The sequence below is a fragment of the Catharus ustulatus genome, chromosome 16, assembly GCF_009819885.2.
Source record: "Catharus ustulatus isolate bCatUst1 chromosome 16, bCatUst1.pri.v2, whole genome shotgun sequence".
Lineage (NCBI taxonomy): Eukaryota > Metazoa > Chordata > Aves > Passeriformes > Turdidae > Catharus > Catharus ustulatus.
In genome coordinates, this window is record NC_046236.1 from 16648493 (window position 1) to 16669071 (window position 20579).

The 20579-nt window shown below is 53.3% G+C and overlaps 1 protein-coding gene and 1 long non-coding RNA gene across 20 annotated transcripts; one reads left to right on the forward strand and one right to left on the reverse strand.

Moving 5' to 3' along the window:
• The first annotated feature begins 138 nt into the window (after positions 1-138).
• Positions 139-20364, forward strand: LOC117004010 (protein sidekick-2-like). Of its 19 annotated transcripts, none has more exons than XM_033074433.2 (6): positions 2780-3152; positions 3254-3295; positions 3390-3554; positions 3638-3689; positions 8073-8189; positions 9123-9494. In XM_033074433.2, the coding sequence occupies exons 3-6, from the start codon at positions 3514-3516 to the stop codon at positions 9408-9410; spliced, it is 498 nt and encodes a 165-aa protein (XP_032930324.1). In that variant the 5' UTR covers positions 2780-3152; positions 3254-3295; positions 3390-3513; the 3' UTR covers positions 9411-9494. The 19 variants fall into 19 exon arrangements, 5 of the variants coding, with proteins under 5 accessions (XP_032930328.1, XP_032930326.1, XP_032930324.1 ...); XM_033074434.2 differs by lacking the exon at positions 9123-9494 and adding an exon at positions 8663-9102 and having other exon boundaries at positions 2783-3152; XR_006163080.1 differs by lacking the exons at positions 8073-8189; positions 9123-9494 and adding an exon at positions 6990-7091 and having other exon boundaries at positions 2773-3152; positions 3638-3717.
• LOC117004013 lies at positions 4139-7487 on the reverse strand. Its single transcript, XR_004419572.2, has 2 exons — positions 7439-7487; positions 4139-4240 (listed from the first exon to the last, which is right to left on the reverse strand). It is a non-coding gene; the product is annotated as an uncharacterized LOC117004013 (long non-coding RNA).
• Positions 20365-20579: the final 215 nt, after the last annotated feature.

Genomic DNA, 20579 nt, shown 5'->3' on the forward strand with positions numbered 1-20579 from the left:
TCCCGGCTCTCGGTGGCTGCGTGGGATGCGCCGTGCCCCCACCACCGGTACTGGGCAGAGAGAGAGACAGAGAGAGTGTGTCTGCGACTGAAAAAGAGACTGAAACTAAGTTACTGTTTTTGTTTTGTCAGTAATTTTTATAGCTGCTGCTGTTTCTGTTTGTTTGGTTAAATACATTAGCAAAGAGCTGTTTTTCCTTCCCCCCATGACTTGGCCTGGGAGTCCCTGATTCCAAATTTATATAATGAGGAGGGAGGGGGTTTACATTCTGCATTGCAGGGAGGGATTTTCCTGCCTTTCTCGGCAAATACCTGCCTTTACCAGCGAGGAAGTGCACGGAAGTGAGGCAGGGGAACATGACATGACATGAGGGAACAGCTGTAAATTCAAAGGCAGAAAGAGAAGATGTACCAGCACAAGGCAGGAAAGGGGAAAGGTTTCAGAAAGCATTTCTGTGGTCTAATTAATAATTATTTCTGATTCCCCAGGGAGAACACCAACTCACAGCCACTCAGGCCTGGCAGTTCCCTGCAGCGAGAGCTCATCACACATCCACAGAGGCAAGTCCAGCATCTGAAAGAAGAAAAATCAACAGCAGAAAAAGGTGATTTCCTTTACTTCAAAGTTATTTCAAGTTCTTAAAGCACAAGCAACATTTGCTCTGGATTTTCTGTGGGTGAATCATGAGCACTGGGCAAGGGTCATGCCATTCCTTTAGTTGTCACAATCCGGGGTTCTGCCTGCTAAAATTCCAAATGGATCGGAATTTCTCCCAGACACAAAGTGCCACCGCTTAGAACCTTGGCTGCCTTTGGAGTGCAAAATGCCTCATTTAAACTACTGTCCGGAAACTGGGCAGGCAACTTTTCTTTCAGAGCAAATTTGGCCACCTTTTGGATCCAGCGTCCCGGGCCTTAGACCGGGTTTCCGCCTGCTACAAGTCCAAACGGATCGGGATTTCTCCCAGATCCAACCTGCCAGCACATAGAATTCTGACTGCCTTTGGAGTGCCAAATACCTCCCCCAAAATGATATCAGGACACTGGAAGGGTGAATTTTCATTCACAGGGAAAGAGGCCACCTTTTGTGTCTAGGACCCTGTCCCGGTGACTGTGCTCTACCCGCTGTAATTTCAAACGGATCAGGATTTATCGCGGCATCAAGCGGGCTCCATAGAGAGTCCTGACTGCCTTTGCAGTACAAAATACCTCTTTTAAACTGGTATTATGCTTCTGGGAGGGGGAGTTTTGGTTCAGAGGGCAAAGTGCCAATGTTCTTGTCCAGGGTCCTGTTCCTGAGACGGGGCTTCCATCTGCTACAACGCCAGACAGATCAGGATTTCTCCCAGACACAAGCTGCTAGCACTTAGAACCCCGGCTGCCTTTGCCGTGAAAAACAGCTCTTCCCTACTGATGTCACAGAACTGGGTGGGTGAGAATTACTTCACAGAGAATTTACTGTTTTTCTTGGTTTTTTTTAAAACAGAGGTAGCCCTGAATAGAGGTCTCTGTGACACTTACACCGTTGTTCTCATTCCTATTCTTGTCCATCCTAGTTAGTTACACACATAGTAAGTTTTCACTTTTACTAAAGACTAATTAGATCACCTAATAATTTCTCTCTGTTATCTAGCTATGCTGCTGAAACACAAAGTTTTATTTCTGATGCAATTTTTGCCCCTTTTTCTGAACGCACCTGTTGTAAAAAGGAAAGTATTTGTGGTATCTATAAATTTTTTTGTATTGAAAAATGACTCACCTTTCTCTTCTTGAATTTCCTCATCTCAAATTCAAGTCTGAGGAGCCGAACAGCCACTGTTATTCTGAAGCCTTTTATACCTTGTGGGATTTGCTCCTCCTTTTCCTGCAAAGGAGGGGTGGTCCCAATCAGGGGTATATTAACCGCAGCCTTTGCTAAGGGCCTTCATTCCCTCTCTGGAATCAGCTGGGATCAGGACTCTCCTCTCATTTCAATGCAGAGGCTGTTTCATCTTGTCTCAGGTCTGTTTTGTGCTGATGGCATCAGACTGAGTGCAGCTCAACCCTGTGATGTGCATCCCTGGGCATTCCTGGGAGATGGTGAGTAGTGAAATTATCAGGTTTTGGCCTGTATGCTGCTCAGTGCGTGCATTGATGTTTGGTTTTCTTTATTGTAGCTGACTAAGGGACAACAGCCCAGTGGTGGCAGGAATTTCCCAGATGGTGAAGCTTTTATACTGCACACCTGGCATGGATTCTCATACCTGGATCTCTGACAGATAAGTGCTGGGCTCCAACCCACAGAGGGGATGGGAGCAGGATGCTGTGTCTGGAATTGTCAGGAGGGATTTTTGAGGCAGCTTTGGAGCTGGGGATGTCCAAGAAGCAGCCCCTCAGGCCCCATAAGGGGAAGAGTCTCAATTTGATCTCAATGCTGATTTGCACAGGGCAGAGCAGTTCCTCTGGGTGTCATGTCACTTGTCTCTTGTGCAGTGTCTGTCTTCTGTGTGTGTTGTATTGCCTGTCTCTTGCCTTAGCCCTTTGAGGGGCCTCTCAGAAACCCTGGGCTCATCCATAGCATCTTGTGATCTCTGCATTCATCAGCCTGGCTCTGATGCCATCGAACCTTGGTCTCAGGAGCTTGGACAGGCATCTGACTCTCTTCTCTTATGGAAAGCATCCAGTCTGATCTCTTTTAAGGTCTTCTTCTGAGCTGTGCCCCTGGAGGATCCCTTATGTCAGATTGGAACTTGGAAGAATGGAAGATAAGAAGAGGATTCCCAGGCATCCATCTCTGCAGCATCTTCTTGAGGGGAATCATTCTGCTAGCATCTTTTTCCCACCTTGTCAGCTTGCTCACAGTCTTCCCTCAGTCCTTGTGATCCTTCCTCTTGCTGAGATATTTTTTTCCCTCTCTTTTCATTCCCTCATTTGTCATGTCCTGTGTCACGGGTGCCTGCATGCATTTGGGTCGGAGCTGCTCTGCCCTGCTGTGTAGTGTGGGCACAGGTGTGCTAGGACCAGTCCTAGGGACTTGCTTTTTGTAATGTGGGGTGGTGTTGGACCCTAGATGAAATCTGGAGGTATAAAGTTATCCTGCAGCACATTTGACTTCTGTCCTACCTTCCTTTCAGATGTAGATGGATCAGATCTGAGGCTGTGGGCCCATCCTAGGTAAGGGTTTTGCTCTGAGCGTGTCAGTCACAGTTTGCCTTTGCAGGGGAAGTGTTAATGGTGATTATGTTACAACACTTTTCTTTGCCTTTTATTTTTAGGAAATGAAGCAGAACATCCACTGTCAAGGGGAAGCAGGCAGGGTGAGCAGTTTCTGATGGTCTGAATCAGTTTTTTTTGCTCAGGTCTCAATCTCTGGTGCAACTCTCAGCATTCATTGTTCTTTGTGTGTTTTAGGCAGTGCCCTTGAACTACCCTGAGATGGCTCTGCCCAGCTGGCCAAGAGACCCAGTTCACTGCTCCTGTGAGCCCTCCAGCAGTATTACAGGGCTCTGAAACCTTCACCTTCTGCAGTTTGAAGATGCCAGCTGGGTGGCCTTTGCCAAGAGCCAAGCAGTTGAGGTGAGTCTGGGACTTTGGGAGAACAAGTTTGGGTCCAGTCAGATTTCAGCCATGCCATATCAGCTTGTCTCTTCTTAAGCCAGGTCTATTTTGCTAGGACAGTCTCAACCTCTGAGTGCAGCTGAAGTGTGTGAGGTGAGCCCCTGGGCATTCTTGGGAGATGGTGAGTAGTGAAATTATCAGGGTGTGCCCTGTATCCTACTGAGAGCATGCACTGATGTTTGGTTATCTTTATTGTAGGTGACTAAGGGACAACAGCCCTGTAATGGCAGCAGTTTCCCTGATGGTGAAGCTTTTTTACTGCACACCTGGCATGGATTCTCATACCTGGATCTCTGACAGATAAGTGCTGGGCTCCAACCCACAGAGGGGATGGGAGTGGATGCTGGGTCTGGAATTGTCAGGAGGGATTTTTGAGGCAGCTTTGAAGCTGGGGATGTCCAAGAAGCAGCCCCTCAGGCCGCATAAGGGGAAGAGTCTCAATTTGATCTCAATGCTGAGTTGCACAGGGCAGAGCAGTTCCTCTGGGTGTCATGTCACTTGTCTCTTGTGCTGTCTGTGTGTTCTGTGTGTTGTATTGTATGTCTCTTGCCTTAGCCCTTTGAGGGGCATGTCAGAAACCCTGAGGTCATCCATAGGATCTTGTGCTCTCTGCATTCATCATCCTGGCTCTGGTGCCATCAAACCTTGGTCTCATTTGCCATCTGAATCTCTTTGCGTTTGAGGAGCATCCAATCTGTCTTGTAAGGTTTTGTTCTGAGCTTTATTGACAGCTGTGCGCTGCAAAGTTCCATTACTTCATCTTGGGTCTTGGAAGAATGGGAAGATAAGAAGAGGATTCTCAGGCATCCATTTCTTCAGATCTTGGAACAAGTCATTCTGCTGGCAGATTTTCTAGCCTTGTCAGCTTGCTGTCAGTGTTCCCTTAGTCATCTCATTTTGCATTATGTCCTCATGGTCCTTCCTGCTGAGAGATTCAATTTTTTTTCCTCCCTCTTTCCTCTCCTTGTTTGTCATGTCCTGTGTCACGGGTGCCTGCATGCATTTGGGCGAGAAGCTGCTCTGCCCTGCTGTGTAGTCTGGGCATAGGTGTGCTAGGACCAGTCCTAGGGACTTGATTTTTGTAATGTGGGGTGTTGCTGCACTCTAGACATCTGCAGATTGATCCAAGATGTCTGGAGGTGTTATGTTATCCTGCAGCACTTTGACTTGTGTCATACCTTCCTTTCAGATGCAGATGGACCCAATCATGGGACAAGGGCCCCTCCTGGGTAAGGGATCTGCAGTTTTTTTGGATCAGGTCTCAGTCTCTGGTGCAACTCTCAGCATTCATTTTTCTTTGTGTGTTTTAGGCAGTGCCCTTGAACTCCCCTGAGATAGCTCTGCCCAGCTGGCCCAGAGACCCAGTTCACTGCTCCTGTGAGCCCTCCAGCAGTATTACAGGACTCTGATGAAGCCTTCACCTTCTCCTATTTGAAGATGCCAGCTGGATGGTCTTTGGCAAGAGCTGATCAGTTCAGGTGAGTCTGGGAGTTTGGGAGAAGCGTGTGGGTCCAGTCACGTTTCAGCCATGCCACATCGCCTTGTCTCTTCTTAAGCCAGGTATCTTTTGTGATGATGGCATCAGACTGAGTGCAGCTGAAATGTGTGACCTGAGCCCCTGGGCATTCTTGGGAGATGGTGAGTAGTGAAATTATCAGGTTATGGCCTGTTTACTCAGAGCATGCACTGATGTTTGGTTTTCTTTATTGTAGCTGACTAAGGGACGACAGCCCAGTGATGTCAGGAATTTCCCTGATGGTGAAGCTTTTTTACTGCACACCTGGCATGGATTCTCATACCTGGATCTCTGACAGATAAGTGCTGGGCTCCAACCCACAGAGGGGATGGGAGCAGGATGCTGGGTCTGGAATTGTCAGGAGGGATTTTTGAGGCAGCTTTGGAGCTGGGGATGTCCAAGAAGCAGCCCCCTTTCCCCATAATGGGAAGAGTCTCTTTTTGATCTTAAAGCTGTAGTAGATAGGGCAGAGCAGTTCCTCTGGGTGTCATGTCACTTGTCTCTTGTGCAGTCTGTGTCTTCTGTGTGTGTTGTATTGCATGTCTCTTACCTTAGCCCTTTGAGGGGCCTATCAGAAACCCTGAGGTCATCCATAGCATCTTGTGATCTCTGCATTCATCAGCCTGGCTCTGGTGCCATCAAACCTTGGTCTCAGGAGCTTGGACAGGCATCTGACTCTCTTCTCTTTTGGAAAGCATCCAGTCTGATCTCTTTTAAGGTCTTCTTCTGGGCTGTGCACCTGAAGGATCCATTATCTCAGATTGGAGCTTGGAAGAATGGAAGATAAGAGGATTCCCAGGCATCCATCTCTGCAGTTCTTGAAGCAAATCATTCTGCTAGCATCTTTTTCCCACCTTGTCAGCTTGCTCTCAGTCTTCCCTCAGTCATCTCATTTTGCATTCCCTCAGTCCTTGTGGTCCTTCCTCTTGCTGAGATTTTTTTCCCTCTCTTGTCATCCCCTCATTTGTCATGTCCTGTGTCACGGGTGCCTGCATGCATTTGGGTCGGAGCTGCTCTGCCCTGCTGTGTAGTCTGGGTGTAGGTGTGCTAGGACCAGTCCTAGGGACTTGATTTTTGTTTTGTGGGGTGTAGCTGCACTCTAGACATCTGCAGATTGATCCAAGATCTCTGGAGGTGTTATGTTATCCTGCAGCACATTTGACTTCTGTCCTCCCTTCCTTTCAGATGCAGATGCATCAAATCTGAGGCTGTGGGCCCATCCTAGGTAAGGGTTTTGCTTTGAACAGTTCAGTCACAGTTTGCCTTTGCAGGGGAAGTGTTAATGATGACTGTGTTACAACACTTTTCTTTGCCTTTTTTTTTTTTTTTTTAGGAAATGAAGCAGGATATCCTCTGTCAAGGGGAAGCAGGCCAGGTGAGCAGTTTCTGATGGTCTGAATCAGTTTTTTTTGCTCAGGTCTCAACCTCTGGTGCAGCTCTCAGCGTTCATTGGTCTTTGTGAGTTTTAGGCAGTGTTCTTGAACTACCCTGAGATGGCTCTGCCCAGCTGGCCCAGAGACCCAGTTCACTGCTCCTGTGAGCCCTCCAGCAGTATTCCAGGAGTCTGATGAAGCCTTCACCTTCTGCAATTTGAAGATGCCAGCTGGGCTGACTTTGGTGAGAGCCAAGCAGTTGAGGTGAGTCTGGGAGTTTGGGAGAGGGAGTTTGGGTCCAGTCAGATTTCAGCCATGCCACATCACCTTGTCTCTTCTTAAGCCAGGCCTACCCTGCTAGGACAGTCTCAGCCTCTGAGTGCAGCTGAAGCATGTGACCTGAGGCCCTGGGCATTCCTGGGATACGGTGAGTCGTGAAATTATCAGGGTGTGCCCTGTATCCTACTGAGAGCATGCACTGATGTCTGCTTTTCTTTATTGTAGCTGACTAAGGGACAACAGCCCAGTGATGGCAGGAATTTCCCCGATGGTGAAGCTTTTTTACTCCACACCTGACATGGATTCTCATACCTGGATCTCTGACAGATAAGTGCTGGGCTCCAACCCACAGAGGGGCTGGGAGCGGGATGCTGGGTCTGGAATTGTCAGGAGGGATTTTTGAGACAGTTTTGGAGCTGGGGATGTCCAAGAAGCAGCACCTCAGGCCCCATAAGGGGAAGAGTCTCAATTTGATCTCAATGCTGAGTTGCACAGGGCAGAGCAGTTCCTCTGGGTGTCATGTCACTTGTCTCTTGTGCAGTGTGTGTGTTCTGTGTGTGTTGTGTTGCCTGTCTCTTACCTTAGCCCTTTGAGGGGTTTATCAGAAACCCTGGGCTCATCCATAGCATCTTGTGATCTCTGCATTCATCAGCCTGGCTCTGGTGCCATCAAACCTTGGTCTCAGGAGCTTGGACAGGCATCTGACTCTCTTCTCTTTTGGAAAGCATCCACTCTGATCTCTTAAGGTCTTGCTCTGACCTGTATTGCCAGCTGTGCACCTAAAGGATCCATTACAAGAGATGAGGAATTAGAGGAATGGGAAGATAAGAAGAGCATTCTGAGGCGCCATCTCTGCAGTTCTTGGAGCAAATCATTCTGCTAGGATCTTTTTCCAGCCTTGTCAGCTTGCTGTCAGTCTTCCCTCAGTGATCTCATTTTGCATTCTCTCAGTCCTTGTGGTTCTTCTTGCTGAGTTTTTTCGTCCCCCTGTCCTCCCCTCGTTTGTCATGTCCTGTGTCACGGGTGCCTGCACGCATTTGGTCTGGAGCTGCTCTGCCCTGATGCCTAGTAAAGATAGGACAAGGTGCAGGGACTTGCGTTTTGTACTGTGGGGTGGTGTTGAACTCTAGATCAGATCTGCATGTTCACTCAAGATGTCTGGGGCTGCCCAGCTATTATGCTGGGCTTTAAATTTTGTTCTAAGTTCTTTTTACCTGCAGTTTACCTGGGGTTTTGGGTAGAAAATGTGTAGGGATGTCTCTTAGCTCTCAGGTAACCACTCACTGACCTCCCGCTTCTGTCTCGCAGGTCCCCGAGGCAGATTTCCAGTTCTCAGCCGCCACCTTTCACAGAACCTATCCCTCGATGTCGAGGACCAGCAGCCAGAGGATGCGGTCAAGCATCCTGTTCAGCGTACCGTTTCAGGTAAGGGTTGCAGTCTGCTTACCAGCTGAAGATTGTGTGACCGTCTGTGTGTGAGAGTTTGTGTCCGTCTGCCACCGCTAGCGTATGCCTGTGCGAGTGTGCGTGGTGACCGGTTGTAATTTTGTGCATAGGAGTTTTGCCTTCCAGGCTTTTCAACCAATTTTAAATTTAGAATAAAAATTCCCCAGCCAGGGTTTTTCTTTTTTTAAATTTCCTCCCTGGCTGGAGTTTTTTTTCCCGGGTCCCGGCCGGTCTGTGCGGTGAAGTTCATCACCAAAGTTTGGGCGCAGAGCGGCCAGGGACCGGGGTTTTCGTCAGGCAGGGCGATATTTGAGGTTCCTGGGCAGCACAGAGAGCCGTGGTGTAATTGGGCGCTCGAGACAAGAGCGGTGGCAGGTGAGCTGAAAGTTGTTTGCGGTGGATAAGGGTTATGTTTTATGGGTTCTGATTTTCTTCTCATTTTATTTATGCAGGAAATTGAACTGTCATCAACTGTTGTGGTCCAGAAGGACGATTATGTTCTGTTACTATGTATGAGGTTTTATTTTGTTTTAGCAAGAGGCAGAAACCCCCCAGTGATGCTGCAGCCGTCCCAGCCTTTAAATACTTTGGGGATGTGCTTGCCAGCATTCCCAAAAGAGCACTGGGAAAGCACCAGGAAATCACAGAACCGTTTAGGCTGGAAAAGAGCTCTGACATCACCGAATCCAAGCTGTGCCCATCCCCACCTTGTCCCCAGCCCAGAGCCCTGAGTCCAGGACAGCTCCAGGGACCCCAAACCTCCCCGGGCAGCCCCTTCCAGTGCCCGGCCTCCCTTTTCATGTGGGAATTCCTCCCGAACTCCCCTGGTCCAGCTCCCATCCCATTGCTGGATCAGAGCCTGACCCTATTGAATTTTGGGGTTGTCACCACATCCTCCATCCCGTTTTTCAGGGCAGTGACAGCGAGTACGAGGTGGACCCGGGGCACCAGAAGGGCATCTCCCGGGCACAGGCTTACAGCTACACCGAGAGCGATTCGGGCGAGCCCGAGCACACCCCGCTCTCCCACAGCACCTCCACGCAGCAGGGCAGCCTGTTCCGCCCCAAAGCCAGCAGGACTCCCACCCCCCAGACCCCCGGCAACGCCCCCAGCAGCCAGCCCGGGACCCTGTACTGCCCTCCCAGCAGCCTGGCCCCCGGCTCCAGAGCTCCCATCGCTGGGTTTTCCTCTTTCGTTTGATATTTAAACAGAAGGAAAAAAAAAAAAACCAACAGGAGAGGGGGGGAAAAATTAGGGAAAAAATGGGAAAAAAAGAAACAAAAAGAAAAGCCCCAAGAAAGTAAGAGAAAAGGAAAAAGCAGCAAGGAGGAGGAAGGGGAGCAGCCCCAGGGGTTTTCTGCTTTCTGGGCAGCACCGGAGCTGGATGCCAAGGTCAGGTCCCCTCCTTGGCCAAAGTGTCACAGACTCCTCGGAGGGGGCTCGGGCTGTGCTGACATCACCCTTGGCACCCACGGGAGCCACCCCGGACCTGCTGCTGGACTCCAGTGGGTGCTGGGGGCTGGGTGAGGGGCTCCTGCCGTGCCAAACCCCGGCCCCTCCACTCGTGGCTCCCCCAGGACATGGGGACAAGCGGTGACACAGAGACCCCAAACTAAAGAGGGCGAGAGGAGCTCTGCTGATCTCAAACCTCTGGACTTGAACCCTGCACTTGGCACCCCCACAGCCTTTGGGGGAAGGATCCCAGGGCACAATTCATTCCCCCCCTCCTTGGTGCCTGGCCCAGCACAGCCCCCACAGGAGAACCCAGGACTGAAACCCCCGGAGAGCCCCAGTTGGGTGCACGTGGTGCTCATCCCCTCTGACTTTGCACCTCGGGGGCTCTGGGGAGGACTCGGATGAAGCAATTGGAGCCTCCCCTTGGCGTTTCTGGGGGTTTGGGGGTTTTCAGTGGGGTTTTGTGCAGAGGCCTGAGGGCATTCGGGGGTGTGGATGCCCGGGGGGGGGGTCCGTGGCCATTTTGGGGTTTCTGCACAGCACAGCCCCCACAGTGCCTATGGGTGAGCCAGCACCAGCCTGGCAGGGCCGTGGCACCCGGCCTGAGCCGAGGGAGATGCCGATAACCATCCTGAGGACAAGAGTGTCCCCTCTCTGGCACCTTCCTCTGCCACAGAAAGGGCCAGTGCCCCGTGTCCGTGTGTCCTGCTGCCCCACTGGGCTCGTGGCAGCCCTGTGGCACCAGGGAAGGACCCGGGGTGCCAGAGGTGCTGGGTGGAGCCCAGAAGGGTGCAGGGAGCTGTGCTGGCCGTGTCCTGCATGTCCCCATCGCAGAGGGGGCTGGAGCTGCTGGGAAATGGGGGGTGGGACAGGACACCCCTGCCAGCAGCAGCCCTGGCACTGGGGATTCTCCTGGGCTGGGTCACAGCCGCCCTCTCCTGCTCTGCCCTTCAGGCCTGGCAGGAAAATCCAGGTGAGGCGTTCAGGTTTCATCAGCTGTCACCAGCTGGGGCTGGGGGTCGGGAGGGCTCAGCACAACACCAGGTCAGTGCCAGGGGCTGCACAGTCCCTGTCACAGCACCTGGGAGCCACATCCCAGGCCAGGGGCTGCCAGGGGAGCGTTGTGCAGGTTTTGGGGTCCCTGCTGCTCCCCCTTGCACTGGGAGGGTTGGGCTGCACTGGTGGCCTTGCTGCTGAGCCACAGTCACTCTCTGTCCCCTCACAGTGTCCCCAGAGCAGCTGGCACTGCAGGTGGGTGACTCCTCTGACCCACCTGGGCAGAGCAGCACCCAGGGCTGCCGTCCCCTCCTGGGGAGCCCCCAGACCCCACTCACGGGCACAGAGGGGATTCTGTGCCTGGCTGGACAAACCCTGCTCCTCGTGTGCAGCTCAACTCCAGCCCCAGCCATCCCTGCTTGTGCAAGAGGGACCTTCCTCCCACGGGGCTGGGACACGGAGCGGCCGGAGACACGGGGCAGAGCAGCTCTGGGGAGTTGAGCAGCACAGGGGAGTTCCCAGAGCAAGGAATGCTCCTTGTGCAAGGGATGGCACCCGTGCAAGGGACATTCCGTGTGCCAGGCAGGCTCCTGGTGTCGGGGCCGATCCCTGGCTGAGGGCTGTGAGCTCGGACACATCTCCCATCCTGGGAATGGGGGGATGCAGCCCTGGATCCCATCCGTGAGGGATCTGTGTGCGCTTTGGGACAGCCCAGGCGCTGCTCACCTGCCCTGACCCAGCTCATCCCTGGCTGCCAGGAGGAGCCCGAGGCTGCAGCCACACCCGAGGCAGGTTTGGGGCTGGTGCTGTGCTGGGAGGTGACACTGCCGGTGCGGTGAGGAAGCTGCAGGGAGATCCTGCCCACAGCACCCAGCGTGTCCCGGTGCCCACCTGGCCAAGGCGGGGGCGGGCAGAGCATCCAGCCGGGATCCTCTGGGCAATGCTCCGCCCTGGGTGAACTTCGGGGAAGGGGCTGAACCCCTCGGCTGTGCCTGGGGGTCTCTGGGGTTACTGGGGCGGTTTCTGGCAGCAGCCAGCGCTGGGGATGGGGGATTTTGGGGGTGTGCTTTGTTCTGGCACCCTGGGATGTCTGGACAGCGATCCCCAGCGTTCAGGGAGAGCTCCGCGCTGGCTCGGCAGCGTCGGCAAGACAAAGCTGGCAGGCGCTGGCAGCAGGAGGAGGGGATGGGGCTGCCGGGAACTCGGGCGCTTTTCCAGCAATGCCCCGCCCACGCGTGAACCACCCACGGGTGAACCACCCACAGGTGAGCTGCCCAGGTGTGAGCCACCCACAGGTGAGCTGCCCACGCGTGAACCACCCACAGGTGAACCACTCACAGGTGAGCGGCCCACGTGTAAACCATCCACGGGTGAACCACCCACACACGTGAAAAAAAATCGGGTGGAAAAACTCGCGTGGGTTTTCCACGCGTGGGAAAAAAACTCGCGTGGGTTTTCCACGCGTGGGAAAAACTCGCGTGGAAAAAACTCGCGTGGGTTTTCCACGCGTGGAAAAAACTCGCGTGGGTTTTCCACGCGTGAAAAAAACTCGCGTGGAAAAAACTCGCGTGGGTTTTCCACGCGTGGAAAAAACTCGCGTGGAAAAAACTCGCGTGGGTTTTCCACGCGTGGAAAAAACTCGCGTGGAAAAACTCGCGTGGGTTTTCCACGCGTGGAAAAAAACTCGCGTGGAAAAAAACTCGCGTGGGTTTTCCACGCGTGGAAAAAACTCGCGTGGGTTTTCCACGCGTGGAAAAAACTCGCGTGGAAAAATACGCGTGGAAAAAACTCGCGTGGAAAAAAAACTCGCGTGGAAAACCCACTGGAGGAAAACCCACGTGTGGATCACCCACCTGTGGAAAAACCACGCTTGAACCACCCAGGCGTGAACAACCCACGCGTGAACAACCGAGGTGTGAACCACCCAGGTGTGAACAACCTGTCCCCTCTCCTGTCCCCACTTCTGTCCCCTCTCCTGTCCCCACTCCTGTCCCCACTCGTGTCCCCACTCCTGTCCCCTCTCCTGTCCCCACTCGTGTCCCGTCTCCTGTCCCGTCTCCTGTCCCCACTCGTGTCCCCAGTCCTGTCCCCTCTCGTGTCCCCCCTCCTGTCCCCACTCCTGTCCCCTCTCGTGTTCCCCGCTCCCGCCGCGCGCCCCGGGCGGGGCCAAGGGTTCCGCCCCCCCGCCCCACTCGTGTTTGAATGGAGGGCGTGGGACCGCCCCGTGACGTGGCACGGTGCCATTGGCCGGGCGGGACGATGATGTCACCGCCGTGGGCGGGGCGCTCCGTTCCGGCGCGGCGTGGCCATGGACCGGCGGCGGGACCCGGGCGAGCAGGTACGGGGGGGGACACCGGGGACTCCGGGAGTCGCGGCGGGCTGGCGAGACTCGGCCCCGCTTGGCCCGGTCCGGCCCGGCTCGTCCCGGCTCGTGGGGGGAGCTCCCCGCGCTCAGCTCGGCTATTGTCCGGCGGGCGGGCGGGGTCCCCGGCGCTGCCGCTCTCCGGTACCGGGCAGGGGGCGGCCGGGACCCCCCGCCCCATTCCCCGCCGGGCCGTGGGGCCGGTGCGCGGCGCGGGTGGGCGAAGGGGTTAACGGGATGCGGAGCGCTGTTTGCCCAGCGCGGGGCACCGGCCCGGCTCACCGCACCCCGCCCCAGCCGCGATCGCCGCCCGAGCCCCGCGCGGGGGTGGCGGCGGCCGGAGCGGGCGGGGGTCGCGGCAGAGGCGCTGGCCCGTGTCGGGAAGGTGGATCCTCGTCTTTTGCATATTTTCTTGAATCTCTTTCAGGATTTCTGTCAGGTCTTGGTGTTTCATTAGCTGCCTCACTAATGTAAGATTCATTCTAATGGGTGTAGGTAATGATTTATGATATATTGTGTAATTAGATCTTATTAACTGGTGGGATGTAACTGGTGTCACATATGAAAAGTCACATCTAACTATCTTAACAAAACTACAAATACAAAGTTTAGAATGGTTTTTAGTGGATAAGATTACATTATCATCTATTTCTACAGAAGCACAAGCAGTTCTTAAACATACACAGTCTAAGCCAACATATACAAGCACAGTTTCCTGACTAGTATCTGGATGAATCTCAAAGTGGCAAATGCTTTGCTTAGTATCCAGACATATATCTTTTGCATCAGTTCTGTTACTCTCACAGATAAACCCTAGTTGTTTCCTTGTAGCACAAGATTCTAAATTTACAGTTTGCCATTTCTCATTTATCATTCGGGCCTGTGCTCTGTGCTCCGAGGGATAGAGCACTGCCTTTTTATGATTTAATTTTAATCCAATAATAGGGTGGATAGTGTAAATCATGGCATTACGTATAGTAAGCACAAAAGCAGTAGCCATTTCAGTGGTAGGGTCAAAAGTAAAATTTACCAGAGTCGACCAGGATTGAAGCTTTCTTTTTAAATTGTTTGCATTGTCCCAGACAATTTTCCGAATTTTAATTGGAAAAGCACCTTCACTTCTTTCTCTTATTACTAAAGCAACTGTTGACTGCATCTATAATTGTGCCTGTATGCACCTGAGAGCCAATGACACATTTTCCTGGGCCATATTAAGTGCCTTTATTATTAACTCATGGTCTTGGTCTGTAACTTTTTTCTACTTTGGCAATACTTTAGAGATTTGTCACTGGCTAGTTTTTAGTGCTAATAAAGAGGATCGTAGGGGCTGATCTAGCTTTCTTAGATCACTTGTTGCACTGGTTAATTTATTCATTAATATTTCTGAATCTATTCCGTTTAAAACTTCCAATGTTGTTCCTAATATTTTAGTTAATGAAGAGGGAGCTGCACTTAGCTCTGTCTTTTATGGGTTGTTCTGAGGTGGTTTTTTTTTTTTTTTTTTGCTTTTTAATGTATTTCCAAGTGGGGCAGTGAGGAGCAAGTATCTGACTCCATGATTTCTGACTGACCTGTCACAGAAATGGTCATCTCAGTGTGCACCCGCTTCCTGGCAAATCCAGATGTCACCTGGAAATCCTAAGTGAGGATTTCCAGCCTTGACTACACAGGAGACAGCCTTCTGAAAATGGAACTGACCTTGGCAGAAGAGCATCTGTGAAGGGAAGCAGAACAAAAACACAGGTAAGCACAAACACCAAGTGCAGTGGTGCTTCTCTGTCCTGCATGCACCTCCTGCCTCTGCCTGCTGTGAACACTTGGTGCTGCAGCTCACGGAGTGCATTGCAGTGTTTGTGGGGTTTTGATTTCACGTGCTCAGGCCCTGTCAACAATTGCCCTCCTCTACTGGACACATGCCTGCAGTGGGACCAGAGTCCCTCTTACCCTGGAGGAATTCTCTGCTCCTCTGGAGAGGGGCTGAAGCCCGGGGTTACGAGCAAAGGAAAACAACCAAGGCACGGGCATTCTGTCCTTGGTGCGTGCAGCACCACCTCTTCTCCAAGTTCCCAGCACTGATGAATCTGAGCAACTAAATGCCTGCTCCTTCACTTCTCCAGCTCTCCCCCCACGCTTCCCCTGCTCTCAGCCTTGGTGTGCCAATGTCCTGCTTCCATGTAATGTCTGAAATAGTTAGGAATGAAAATGCTGGGAAAAGGACACTCTGAATAGGTGTCACCTGTCATGGATAAAACCCCACAGTGAGCAATCAGAGCAGAAATGTGAAAGCTGGGAGCCTCAGACTTCTGCAGTGGACTTAATTTTCTTTGCCTCCCCTCTTTCAGGACAGGAAAAAGCATGACACTCCTCCCATCTTTGCCAAAAGCTGTGGTGTTTGAGCAGCCAAAGCCAGGAGGCTTCAGCACCAGGGCTCTGCCCTGGAGGGCTCCTGGTCCTGCCCGTGTTGTGGGGTCAGTGAGAGGGCTGCAGGGCTCCTCTTTTCCTCCCTGCTGGGATTAACTGCCTAAGGAATCTGGGATCTGGGTGAAACTGAAAACCTTCCCCTCTGTCTCCCCTAAGTTATCCCAGTTCTTCCCAGCTAGCAGCTGCATGGAAGTGAGGCAGGGCAAATGACCTCAGGGAACTGCTGTAGATTCAACAGCAGAAAGAGAAGATGTACCACCAAAGGGCAGGAAAGGGGAAAGGTTTCAGAAAGCATTTCTGTGGTCTAATTCATAATTATTTCTGATTCCCCAGGGAGAAGAACACAAACTCACAGCAATTCAGTCCTGACAGTCCCCTGCAGTGAGAGCTCATCACACATCCACAGAGGCAAGTCCAGCATCTGAAAGAAAAACCAGAAGAAAAAGGTGATTTCTTGTGCTTCCAAGTTATTTCCAGTTCTTAAAGCCCAAGCAAGATTTCCTCTCTATTTTGCTTGGCTGAATCATGACCAGTGGGCACAGGTCAAGGCATTCATGCAGCTGTAAGCCCAGGGTAATTTAGAGGGACACAAGAACTGTTTGTGTAGGAACACGCAAGGGGATGTCAAGGGGAGTGAGGTGGCATTTTTGAGAGGATTGCTGAGGTAACCCAAGGGAGCCCAGCAGACAATTTCTCTGGGAAGTCCGAGGCCCCTGTGGAGTGCAGCCAGGGCTCTCCAGGGGTAGCGGGCAGGGCTCAGAACTCGGGACTCTCTGCGTCCTCCTTCCTTGGCAGCAGCCGGTGAGGAAGGGAGAGGAGGCTCCGTGCGGGATGAGGCCGGAGAGAGCGAGCAGAGGAGTGGCCTCGGGCTGGAGAGGGGCAGGAGAAAGGCAAAGGGACCTCCCTGGGGTCACCATGGCCTGTGGGGAACAGAATGGACACTTGGATGACCAGTGGAGGGGAGGAGTGGATCTGAGCTCATCTGCAGGGAAATGAGGAGGGGATATTTTGGGGGGAAAAGCTGAGGTGCTGAGGACACTCACCTTGGCACAAGTTGTGTTTACACCAAGTGCAAAAAGCCACGAGGACCCTTCCAGAAGCAGGCCTTCATTGCATAGCTGGGATTTCAGATTGCTCATAGATTCTATCCTCCAATCTTCTCTCAGGTTCTTGTTCCAGAGAGGCTCCGACCCCAGAGCCATACAGGGTCTGTAGTCTTGATAAATGGGAATGAAATTGGCCCAGTCTGTCAGGAAAGCAAAAACATCCTGGGGTTTGTTTGGCCAAAGACGGACCATGAAGATGTCTGTACTTCCAGTGGGGGTGAGTGCCGATCCTTTTTGGGTTGTGGGGTGCCTCTGGCCCCTCAGAAGGAAGGGGGGAGGCTGCCACAGCTGCAGCTGAGGGCAATATTGGCTCTTTCCAAACTGCTTGATGCAGACCTGGAAGAACAGCTTTCCTCCTTTCTCTCCATCCCTGGGCAGAACATGAAGAGGGAGCTGCACTAAGCTCTCTGTTTTCTGGGCTGTTATTTGGTTTGGGTTTTTCTGGCTTTTTAATGTATTTCCAAGTGGGGCAGTGAGGAGCAATTTGCTGGGTTGCTTGATTTCTGATTGACCTGTCACAGAAATGGTCATCTGTGTGTGCACGCGCTTCCTTCAAATCCAGATGTGACATGGAAATTCCAAGTGAGGATTTCCAGCCTTGACTCCAGGGGACACAGGCTTCAGAAAATGGAACTGACCTTGGCAGAATCGCAACTGTGAAGGGGAGCAGCACTGAAATACAGGTAAGCAGAAAAACCCCGCTTCCCCTGCTCTTACCTTTGGTGTGCCGAGGTCCTTCATCTCCCTGGCTCTGCAGCTGTAGCTCACCCGGTCCTGGCTGTGGCTGATAAAATTGGGCCCGGGACATTTTAGCAGCAATCAATTTTTTAAAAGAACACACAGAGCATCCAATGCAGAATAGTCTTGAGGAAACACAACCAAATAAGAGACTCTGCTTTTTTCCTGTAGTTCTCCCTCCTGTTTTCACCTGGGCTGGAAGGATGGGCAGGGCCTGTGTTTATCATATTAAAGTGATGTTACTCAATTTCTCCAGAACTTCTGATTATTATTATTACTCATTTTCTGACAGAAAACACTCTCATTTTCCCACGTTGTTTTCTGGTTCTGCCCAGGATGGACATCACCTGGATAAAATCCCACAGTTACCAATCAGAGCAGAAGCATGAAAGCTGGGACCCTCTGACTTCTGCAGTGGATTAAATTTTCTTTTGCTCCTCTCTTTCAGGACAGGAAAAAGCATGACACTCCTCCCATCTTTGCCAAAAGCTGTGGTGTTTGCGCAGCCAAAGCCAAGAGGCTTCAGCACCAGGGCTCTGCCCTGGAGGGCTCCTGGTCCTACCGGTGCTGTGGGGTAAGTGAGCGGGCTGCAGGGCTCCACTTTTCCTCTCTGCTGGGATTAACTGCCTGGGAAATCTGGGTGAAACTCCAGCTCTCCTGGTGTTCAGGGGTGCAAGGTCTGAGGGAGTGCATTTACCTGTGGCTTTGCAGGTCAGCAGGAACAAGAGGAAATGGGGTGCCAGAGCCGTGTGCCATCAGGCCGTGTTTCCCTCTGAGGACAGAGAGTCCGGGCTGAGGTGAGATGGGCACGAGAGCCGGGATGAGCAATCCAGGGATTCCAGGGAGCTCGGAATCGCAGCTGCTGCCGGAACCGCGGCCTTAGGTCCGCTCCTTCTGCATCTGTGCCCAGCGGTAACAGAACCGCGGGAGGGCGGGGTTTACTGGCTGAGCTAAGGCTGTGCAGGCTCGGCCCGCTAGGGGCCGGCCGCTGCTGCCCCTGGGCTCGGTCACCCCGGGTCGGCGCTGCCCCGCGGTGGCAGGCAGGGACGGAGCTTCCCCCGCTCCTACGGCAGCGGCGGCGGGCGGGGACGGAGCTTTCCCGCGCCCACGGCGCCGGCGGCGGGCGCGGACAAAGCACCCCGCCTCCTCCCCGAGCCGCGGCAATGGCGGCGCGCACTTCCCGCCCCCCCCCGGGCCGCGGCAATGGCGGCGTGCGCTTCCATTCGCCTCCCCGGGCCACAGCAATGGCTGCGCGGGGCTCCCGTCGGCTCCCCGGGCCGCGGCAATGGCGGCGCCCCCCCTCCGTCGGCTCCCGGGGCCGCGGCAATGGCGGCGCGCACTTCCCCCCCCCTCCCCGGGCCGCGGCAATGGCGGTGCGCACTTCCCCCCCCCCTCCCCGGGCCGCGGCAATGGCTGCGCAGGGCTCCCATCGGCTCCCGGAGCCGCGGCAATGGCGGCGCCCCCCCCCCCGTCGGCTCCCGGGGCCGCGGCAATGGCGGCACCCCCCCTCCGTCGGCTCCCGGGGCCGCAGCAATGGCGGCGCCCCCCCCCCCCCCCCGTCGGCTCCCCGGGCCGCGGCAATGGCGGTGTCCCCCGCCCCCCCCCCCCCCCCACCTCTCCTCCCCGAACCACGGCAATGGCGGTGCCCCCCCCCCGCTGGGCAGGAAAAGGAAATTCAGGAACTCACAGGCACAAAAAAAGGTATAGGTTGGGAATAACAGTTCTTTACTGATATATTTATAAGACAAACGAAAACAGCATCAGCTATATGAAAGAAAAAAAAACCAGTGACAGAACAGAACGGAATTCAGTCCCAGTCCCTTTTTTCAGTCACCGATGACTCTCCGAAGGAGCAGGGCAGGCGGCTTCTCAGTCGTGGCTGCTGCAGGGGAGGGGGCCAGGTGGCCTCACCGCCCCAGGTGGAAGAAAAAGGTGAGGAAGGAATTCTGCTCACCGTGGGCGTCCCAGTTCCCAGTTGTTCAGAGGAAAGCAGGAAGCTTTAGCAGTCCAAATCCGAGAAGCCTGATCCCAACCGGAGAAACAGAACCTCTCTCCTCCAGTTTGGCCGTCGAGCTGTAAGAGTTCTCCTACCCCCAGTGTCCTCTTACTTGCCGAAAACAAAAGCAGGACTCCACCTTTCCCTAATGGGGCCATCAGCTTGCTTCAGCTAGTCCTTTGTCTCCAGCTCTTAACGGCTAATAGGAGAGCCATCCCGGCTAGTTTAACATAATAATGGGAAAAATTTCTAAACCTGCCAACCCACAACAGCCCTCCAGCAGTATTCCAGGACTCTGATGAAACCTTCACCTTCTGCAATTTGAAAATGCCAGCTGGGCAGCCTTTGGAAAGAGCCAAGCAGTTGGGGTGAGTCTGGGAGTTTGGAAAAAGGAGTTTGGGTCCAGTCAAGTTTCAGCCATGCCACATCACCTTGTCTCTTCTTAAGCCAGGTCTATTTTGTGATGATGGCATCAGACTGTGTGCAGCTGAAATGTGTGACCTGAGCCCCTGGGCATTCCTGGGAGATGGTGAGTAGTGAAATTCAGGTTTTGGCCTATATGCTGCTCAGAGCATGCACTGATGTTTGGTTTTCTTTATTGTAGCTGACTGAGAGACAACAGCCCAGCGATGGCAGGAATTTCCCACATGGTGAAGCTTTTTTACTGCACACCTGGCATGGTTTCTCATACCCGGATCTCTGACAGATAAGTGCAGGGCTCCAACCCACAGAGGGGATGGGAGCGGGATGCTGGGTCTGGAATTGTCAGGAGGGATTTTTGAGGCAACTTTGGAACTGGGGATGTCCAAGAAGCAGCCCGTCAAGCCCCATAAGGGGAAGACTCTCAATTTGATTTCAGCATGAACAGCGCAGGCCCTAAGCGACGGCAGCGCACAGGGATCCCCACAGGCCCAACGTCAGCCCTTGCAGCATCTACCCTGCTTGCAGCTCTTTATCCCAGTCCCAGTGATTTCCAGGTCCCCCGTTTCCCCAGCCCGTGATTTCAGCTCTTGGTTATCCCACAAGCTTTATTCAACTGCCTGCTCTGCTCCTGCAGCTGGGCCTTTCTCCATCTCTGCCCGTGGACTCTTGTGCAGCTCGGAAGGGCAGCATGTGCGTCGTGGCTCCAGCTCTGCAGCCGTTCAGCTCTCATCCTAGAGCCTTGAAGCCCACCCCACGGTGAGTATACCAGCCCCAGAGCGATTCCCCCTCCGGCCCCCATGCCAGCTCCCGAGCAACTAGGCCACCCCACAGATGTTACACCTTGGGTGACACAGTCCCTTTCTTAGCATGAC